At 31.6% G+C, this 8663-nt stretch overlaps 2 protein-coding genes across 2 annotated transcripts; both read left to right on the plus strand.

The window, feature by feature from the left end:
- The first annotated feature begins 785 nt into the window (after nucleotides 1–785).
- On the plus strand, nucleotides 786–1462 carry LOC121173427 (secreted RxLR effector protein 161-like). Its single transcript, XM_041009019.1, has one exon. It carries the CDS (start codon nucleotides 848–850, stop codon nucleotides 1460–1462), a length of 615 nt encoding a protein of 204 aa, XP_040864953.1. The 5' UTR covers nucleotides 786–847.
- Nucleotides 1463–3085: 1623 nt separating this feature from the next.
- On the plus strand, nucleotides 3086–8311 carry LOC100784972 (thermospermine synthase ACAULIS5). Its single transcript, XM_003544505.5, has 10 exons — nucleotides 3086–3341; nucleotides 3511–3577; nucleotides 3914–4008; nucleotides 5115–5217; nucleotides 5785–5873; nucleotides 6146–6302; nucleotides 6620–6695; nucleotides 6811–6869; nucleotides 7177–7313; nucleotides 7492–8311. Exons 1-10 carry the CDS (start codon nucleotides 3184–3186, stop codon nucleotides 7568–7570), a joined length of 1020 nt encoding a protein of 339 aa, XP_003544553.1. The 5' UTR covers nucleotides 3086–3183; the 3' UTR covers nucleotides 7571–8311.
- The last annotated feature ends 352 nt before the right edge of the window (nucleotides 8312–8663 follow it).

An 8663-nucleotide genomic window follows, 5' to 3' on the forward strand; every position in this document is an offset into this window, starting at 1 on the left:
ATTTCTTAAGCTACCACCGTTTGTCTCCTTCATACAGTTCCTTTGTTTGTTCATTGTCTTCCCTTGCCATTCCTTCCACTGTCCGTGAGGCACTTGATCATCCTGGCTGGAAACAGGCTATGATTGATGAAATGCAGGCCCTTGAAAATAATGGTACTTGGGAGCTTGTTCCTCTTCCTCCTGGTAAGACACCTGTGGGTTGTAGGTGGGTTTATACTGTTAAAGTTGGGCACACTGGTGAGGTTGATCGGCTTAAGGCTCGTTTGGTAGCTAAAGGCTACACACAGGTATATGGCATTGATTATTGTGATATTTTCTCTCCTGTCGCCAAACTCATCATTGTTCGTCTGTTTCTTGCTATGACTGCCATCCGTCACTGGCCCCTCCATCAGCTCGATATTAAGAATGCCTTCCTCCACGGTGATCTTGAGGAGGATATTTATATGGAGCAACCTCCTGTGTTTGTTGCTCAGGGGGAGTATGGCCTTGTGTGTAAGCTTCACCGATCTCTCTATGGGTTGAAGCAATCTCCTCACGCTTGGTTTGGTAAATTTGTCAGGTTGTTCAAATGTTTGGACTGAAACGAAGTGAAGCTGATCACTCTGTATTTTATTGTCATACATCTCCTGGAAAATGTGTTTATCTAATGGTCTATGTTGATGATATAGTGATTACAGGGAATGATGCTACTAAGATCACCCAGCTAAAAGAGCATTTATTCAGTTATTTCTAGACCAAAGATCTGGGGTCTTTGAAGTATTTCCTTGGTATTGAGGTGGCTTAATCAGGAGATGGTGTTGTGATCTCTCAAAGAAAGTATGCTCTTGATATTTTAGAAGAAACAGGTATGCAAAATTGTAGGCCTGTTGAAAGCCCTATGGATCCTAATCTGAAGCTCATGGCAGATCAAAGTGAAGTTTATCCTGACCTCGAGAGATATAGGAGGCTTGTGGGAAAACTCATTTACCTTACCATCACTAGACCTGATATCTCCTTTGCTGTGGGAGTGGTTAGCCAATTTATGCAGAATCCTCATTTGGACCATTGGAATGTTGTCATGCGTATTTTGAGGTATATTAAGAGAGCTCCTGGACAAGGGTTGTTGTATGAAGACAAGGGTAATACGCAATTATCAGGATATTGTGATGCTGATTGGGCTGGCTGTCCCATAGATAGGAGGTCTACATCAGACTATTGTGTCTTCATTGGAGGAAATCTTATCTCTTGGAAAAGCAAGAAACAGACGGTTGTAGCTCGGTCCAGTGCAGAAGCTGAATATCGATCAATGGCTATGGTTGCTTGTGAACTCATGTGGATTAAACAATTTTTGCAAGAATTGAGGTTTTGTGAAGAGTTGCAAATGAAGTTGTATTGTGATAATCAGGCTACTCTTCATATTGCCTCAAACCCAGTATTTCATGAAAGGACTAAGCATATAGAGATTGATTGTCATTTCATTTGAGAGAAGCTTCTGTCCAAGGAGATTGTCACTGAGTTCATTGGTTCTAATGACCAGTCAGCGGATATTTTGACTAAGTCCTTAAGAGGACCTAGAATTCAGACTATATGTTCCAAGCTTGGTGCATATGATTTATATGCTCCAGCTTGAGGGGGAGTGTTGAATATTTTTTTATTTTACCTATGTTTGGTAGCTTAATCTGTAAGCCTTATTCAAAAGGCAGCAATGAGATGTCACTATCATCTTCTCCCTCTTCTCTCTCTTTTTGTATTCTATATATATATAACATTTTGAATCTAATAAAAGTGTGAGAGAAAGTGAGGTTTTTATTCCTCCTCACCTTCATTTCAAGTGTATTGTCACATTAAAAATTTCATATCAACAAACAGATTATGCTTATTAATTAATATTATGTTTATTATTATGTTTGTTCTAACTTATGCTTGCTTTCTTATTTTTTTTAAGTGTTTATTGTAATGTTATGCTTGCAACGATAAAAAAAAGGAAGGAAGATGAAAATTAAATTATATTTTACCTTTAAATGAACTGAAATTGGGGTCTGACAAATTAATCCAATAGAAACGTACTCACATTTTGGTTCAAAAAAATTAATGACATTTTGATCCAGTGGAAAATTATTGACATTTTAGTCCAATGGTAATTTACTGACATTTTTGTTCAATCTATTCAATAGTCATGTTAACAATCATTTATGTGACATTTTTCTCCCTGTGTCCCACGTATGCTCTTTCATTAATGGTAACATAGAGACATTAATGGATGAATGAATTTGTCTCACTTATATATATGTGTGTGTGAGAGAGAGAGAAACCGTGGGGCAGAATGGTGAGGTCCAGATGCTGAATTTGAAGACTACATTAGTGTCACATAATATGAGATGTTGTGGAAAATAATTTAACTATTTGTATCATTAGAGACGTGTATGTAAGCATATCCAATAGTACAAGGCATTAGCAGCGGTATTAACAACCATACATGTTAAAAACACAAAATATAATCTATTTATTGTACAAAATCATAAAATTATTTTTTTAACAATCACTTAAGACACACTTCTAGACATACTATTAAATCAAAGAGATTTAATTCAGTTGATCGAATATTGTGTATGAGTTATTATAAATTTTTTATCTTTTATTTCTACGAATTAAAAAAAATAAATATGATATTAATTGATTGTTTTAAAGTGTGTTCTTAATCATAAAAATTATTATAAAAAATGAATGTATTAAAATATTTAATAGTATTTAATTTGAAAATCAAACAAAATTATTTGATATTTATCTCATTAGGTGTTTTTTTAGTAACTATACTTATTAGAATCTTTAACTCCTTGGTGGGACTCCAGGTATCTTCAAAAACTTTAATCTTTGATGTTATTGAGATTAATCTTCGATTATAATTTAATCACACTTAAATCTCCCTCCCAAAAATCTCCTTCCCAAAAAATATATTATGTGAAAATCAATTTTAATTTTTTTTACACAAATTCAATAAGAGCTGAACTAAATCTATTGAGTTCTCATGACGTGTTTTGTAATACAAACCAAATCGAATTTTAATTAATATCCATTCTTCATGATGGGTAGCTATAAAAGCGAGTGCTGCCCACTATTGCCACACCCTGCAACTCCATAACCACATTGCACTTTTCATCCAATTCTGTGAAATCACTGTTGTTGTCTATTATTTTTTTTCCTAACATGGGAGAAGCTCCAGAGGTGTTCTACATTAATGGGTTCTCAAAGTTTGGCCATGAAATTGAAACCCAACAAAACCATGTCAATGATCAGAACCATGATTCTTCTTGGTACGAGGAAATCATCGATGATGATCTCAAATGGTCTTTTAAACTCAACAGGTTCGTCATCATAGCTTCAGCAATTCACTACTACTCGATATCAATGTATATTGATTCAAACAAAAAATTACTCTCATTTTCATTTTGCTCTGCCTTGCTTAATAGATATAATTTTTGTTTTGTTTCATTACTTTAATTTTTTTTTCTAATATTGTTTCAATTTCAACAGTGTGCTCCATAAAGCCATTAGCGAGTACCAGGACATAGCTCTCTTAGATACAAAACGTTTTGGAAAGGTTTGCAAACTCTGCTGCTTCTTCTTCTCATAAGGGCAGAACAAAAACAAATAAATACAATATTCTGAATTCCTTTAATTCTTCTATTCTAGTTGTAGTATTGAGAAAAAAGAGGGAGGGAAATTTTTTAAATAATATTGAGAAATGCTATTAAGGCATTCTCTAGCAAGTATTTTATTATTAGTTAGGGTGAAATTTATTATACAGAGTTTCACGTCTTATTTAATTTATGTGTCTTATATATGTAACTTCATAATTTTTATTAAGTTTTAACTACTATAAAAAAGGTGTTATTAGTTAATAACTTGATTATAATTATTGATGTGTTGCATGCAGGCCTTGGTGCTTGATGGGAAGATGCAGAGTGCTGAAACGGACGAATTTGTTTATCATGAATGCTTGATTCATCCACCTCTTTTATGCCACCCTAAGTAAGAGCTTGTTGGTTGGATCATGTTAGAGTTTATTAATATTCATTTTTGAAGGGCTTACAATGTTACAGGGAATTTAAAAACTGTAACAAGTTTTAATTTTTAAAAAATTTAAAGTGAGTTTTACAATTAATTGTTTGACTTCTTAAAAACTATTTAGAATGATTGTTTATATATACAACACAATCAAGTCAACTAATCCAAAACTAAAAATTGCGTGAGAATTAATTTTTGTTTAAAAATTCCATTATAATGAAATTCCTCTAAGTTCCAAATGTTAAATGGCATCATGTTTTGAGTCTAGCCTTTGCGAAACCTTTTTTTGTGGGGAAACGAGAATACTATATTAGTTATGTTTTATAAAGAAATAGTTTTATTATTTTCTAAAAGTATGCAATATTGCATTAAATATTTTATCCAAGTTCACACATAGTTTGATCTCTTTCTTTTTATATAAAGTAAGTATGTGTAAACGGGCGTGCGCCAGTGCGTTCATAATGATGACATTTTGGTAAAGGATAATATTCGTGGACTACAGAAAAGGATAATTTTTTTTCTCTGATAATATATATATATATATATATATATATATATATATATATATATAATTTGTAATTTTTTTTTCACTTTAGTTTATCTAAAAATTTATTTTAACCTATATACAAGTTAATTCTAATTTATGAAAAAAGCTTGTTTTTTTTTCCCTAAAAATATTTATAGAAAAATTTATCTAAAGAGAACCTAAGTGAATGAACCATCGTCTTTGCTAAAATCTCATTTAAGCACGACTTTCTCTAATGCCCATATAGTGTTTTAATTTGATGGTACATGTACTTAATTAAGCCGAGTAACGAATCTGGATTATTTTATTATAAATATTTGTATAATAAAATCATTAATTAATAATTATTTGGCAACTAACCTTCGATAATATTATTAATACCACAGCAATTCTTGTCTTTCTTACGCTTACTTCATGAAATCTAGTTAAGATAATACACACATATATATATACCAGTACATGATTATGCTTCTTGGTAGACTCCATTGGGCATATGAACCCTTGATTAATATGAAGAGGCATTTGTTAATGATTGTTTTGGCAGCCCCAAGACTGTGTTTATAATGGGGGGAGGTGAAGGTTCTGCTGCTAGGGAAGCCCTTAAGCACAGGTCAATGGACAGAGTGATCATGTGCGATATAGACAAGGTTGGTTACTAACATACCATATTATTCATTTGCTTCTTAGCCTTTCATCAAATTCAAACATTAATTATACCCATATAAATATGGACAGAGATCAAAGGGTGTATTTTTTTTAAAAAAAAAAATTATAAAATATATTTTTAATTCCTATACTTTAGTTGAATTTTATTTGTAGTTCTTAAACTTTAGTATCATGCAATTTAGTCTATAGAACTTTATAAAAAAATATATTTTTAATCTTTCTTCACGTTGAAGAAAAATTAATATTATCTTTAAGGATAATGTGAAAAGAGACTAAAAATACTTTTTTTTATAAAATTTATGCACTAAATTACATGATAATGAAAGTATATGAACTAAAAATATCCCCAATCACCTATAAATTATTATTGAGTGTTAGATGGTTTTCACAAGAAATGTGGGAAATATATAAAATATTATAATAACAAGTGAATGTTTGATAAGTTAAGATGTCAACGTTACAACAGGAATTTATACTATATCCTATTCTTAAGATTGATGAAGACGCTCAAATAAAGTCAATGGAAATTCAACCACTAATTTTCGCAGGAGGTGGTAAATTTTTGCCGAAAATACTTGATTGTAAATAAGGAGGCGTTTTCTCATAAGAAGCTGGACCTTGTCATCAATGATGCCAAGTAAGTAACTTGCTTACTTTATTATTAATGATTTTTGACATTTTACCTTTCATTTATATATTATTTTTAACCACAAAACTATAGTGTTGGATGGAATCAATTTTTTAAACCTTAAATGAAAATTTAAACTTCAAAATTTTAAGATGAAATATATCTCTTTATTACTAAATTATTAAAGGTTTTATTTTAAGCTTTGAAGATTAATAACTATCTTCTTCCACAAGGTCAAATAAACTATCTCAATAGTCCAATGACATTTCTCATTTTTGAAGGGCTGAATTGGAGAAGAGAAAGGAAAAGTTTGATATCATTGTTGGAGATTTGGCAGACCCACTTGAAGATGGGCCATGCTATCAACTCTACACCAAATCCTTCTATGAGAAGATCCTGAAGCCCAAGCTCAATGATAATGGCATTTTTGTGACCCAGGTAGGTAGATAATGAATATGAGTAACACCCTTTTAAGTCGTGATTGTTGTCTCCTATTCCTCTAAGTTGCATCCTGCATCTCTTTTTTGACTTAATAATCGATCCAAAATATAAAATTATATTCCAAAATGAGTGCAGATTTTGATTTTTGGAACGACCAATTTGAAAGGTAAAAAAATATTCAGGAAGGAAAGAATGTAGGAAGCAACTTGGATGTGCAAGAAGCAACGGCCTTAGGTGGTTATGACCTAGGAGAAACTTTTCTCTACTCATCTACTTAATAATGTTTGACAAAAACAAAAATGCATATTGTGTAGGCTGGACCAGCAGGTATCTTCACACACAAGGAGGTCTTCACTTCTATATATAACACGATCAAACAGGTTTTCAAATGTAAGACTATCTAATTCAAGTCTTTTATTATGGGATTGAATTTAAGATATCATTAACAGAACTAAAAGAGCACATGTCTTTAAGCTGAAAAACTAAAGATATTTTTTGGGTGCAGATGTGATTGCATACACGACTCATGTACCATCATTTGCCGACACATGGGGTTGGGTTATGGTATGCGAAAAAAAAAGCCTTGTTTCTTTTTGTACTTATAATTAAACATTCCACTAAACTCTTGTTCAAGTTATTGCCATTACATGTTTCAATTATTTTTGTTCCGAATTCCTTAAAATTTTACTTTACTTTTTGTGACTTAAAAAAATATCATTCACGACATTTTAAGGCTAACAGTTAAAATTAAATTTTAATAAAGTTAGATACTAAAATATCTAATGTATTAAAACAATTATATATAATATGAGAGACTAAAATGAAGTACTCTTAAATATTCTTCACAAGAATTTTTATGCTTTCGATTCAGGCTTCGGACCAACCACTATCGATTTGCGCTAATGAAATGGACAGAAGAATCGAAGCAAGAATAGATGGGGAACTTCTATATCTAAATGGTGCTTGGTTCCATTCATCTACAACCATGAATAAAACTGTTTACCAATCGTAAGTACTTGCTACTCAAATCCAAACCCAAAAATCTTAAAATAAAATTAAGACCCTGATAATCCAAGTTAACATTCTCTTGTCAGAACATTATTCAATAAACAATTTAGATGCATGATGATATTAACATGTTCACTTTATTGGATTTTGACTTCCTTTTATGTAATCATTCTTGCAGGCTGCAAAATGAAACTCACGTGTACACGGAAGAAAGTGCTAGATTTATTCCTGGACATGGCATGGCTTTTCATCTCTAAGATTTCAAGCCATTGATAGAGAGAAATTGTTCCAACCTCTAGCTGATTACATTGTTAGGCTTATTGCATTTAAGAAATTGTCCACTTTTAGTCTTGTGAGCCTTCACAATTTTGTTTTTAATGGATGCCTTAATAGGTTAAGGAAAGAAAATATTTATAAATTATCTTTAGTCTTGATTAAGTAATGTGAGACTTTTTTTATGTATTAGAAGAGTAACCCCAAGTTGAGGACAAGAAATTAGAGGACCTAATAGTCTTCACTGTGAGGTTCAAGTCTTTGTTTTAATGTCAATGTTTCAATATTAAAGAGGTTGGAACAATTGAGACATTGACATTAGAAGGAGAACTTAAATCACATATCCCTCAATTTCAATTGGGATTATTATTCAAATATACTAAAAAAATCCTACATTTCTTAGGAAACAAGACCAATGATAATTTATAGATATTTTTCTCCCTTAACATACCAAAACATCTTTTAAACACAAAATCTTCACGCCAAATTGGACAATACTTTGAATATGGTGAGCTTAACAATACTGCAGATTGAAATTGGAAATAGAAACTCCTGCATACTCTGACTCTCACCTCAAATTATTGAATCGTATAGTTCAAATTTAACATCAAACTTAATTATCAAAGGGCACATTCAATTATTGTAATCCATGCATGCTTTCATTTGTAAATTGGTGTTATAGTATGTGGGAATTTGTTGTATAGAATACAAAGGTATTAGAAGGACTGGTCATTCTAAACAATAAGAACAACAACATCAATCAAACAATTCAACGAACATCCTACCATTGTTTCATGAACATCCGAGAGGTAAAAAAGGATCTACTAGGGTTGGATGGGTTAAGATTACAGATATCAAGATAAATTTATACCATCAACACACCTAAAATTCTCTATACTATTTGTGGTGAAGTATGCCAAATTATCAATGTCATGACATGTATTAGGTCTAATTAAATAATGTAGATATGAGAATTCGTACCAAGACTTCGAAAAATATTATTGCATGGATGCAAAAGTGAAAAACAAAACACAATAGTCCCGCTCTGATCCATTAATTAACTGATTTACCAAAGTT

This window comes from Glycine max, chromosome 14 (assembly GCF_000004515.6).
Source record: "Glycine max cultivar Williams 82 chromosome 14, Glycine_max_v4.0, whole genome shotgun sequence".
In the NCBI taxonomy this organism is placed as follows: domain Eukaryota; kingdom Viridiplantae; phylum Streptophyta; class Magnoliopsida; order Fabales; family Fabaceae; genus Glycine; species Glycine max.

Bases quoted from the DNA above. Each gene is read 5' to 3' on its own strand.
- LOC121173427 (XM_041009019.1), top strand. From the start codon at position 848: ATGCAAAATTGTAGGCCTGTTGAAAGCCCTATGGATCCTAATCTGAAG.
- LOC100784972 (XM_003544505.5), top strand. From the start codon at position 3,184: ATGGGAGAAGCTCCAGAGGTGTTCTACATTAATGGGTTCTCAAAGTTT. The intron at 5,874-6,145 runs GTAAGTAACTTG...TCATTTTTGAAG, and splicing joins CTTGTCATCAATGATGCCAA to GGCTGAATTGGAGAAGAGAA. The intron at 6,303-6,619 runs GTAGGTAGATAA...CATATTGTGTAG, and splicing joins ATGGCATTTTTGTGACCCAG to GCTGGACCAGCAGGTATCTT.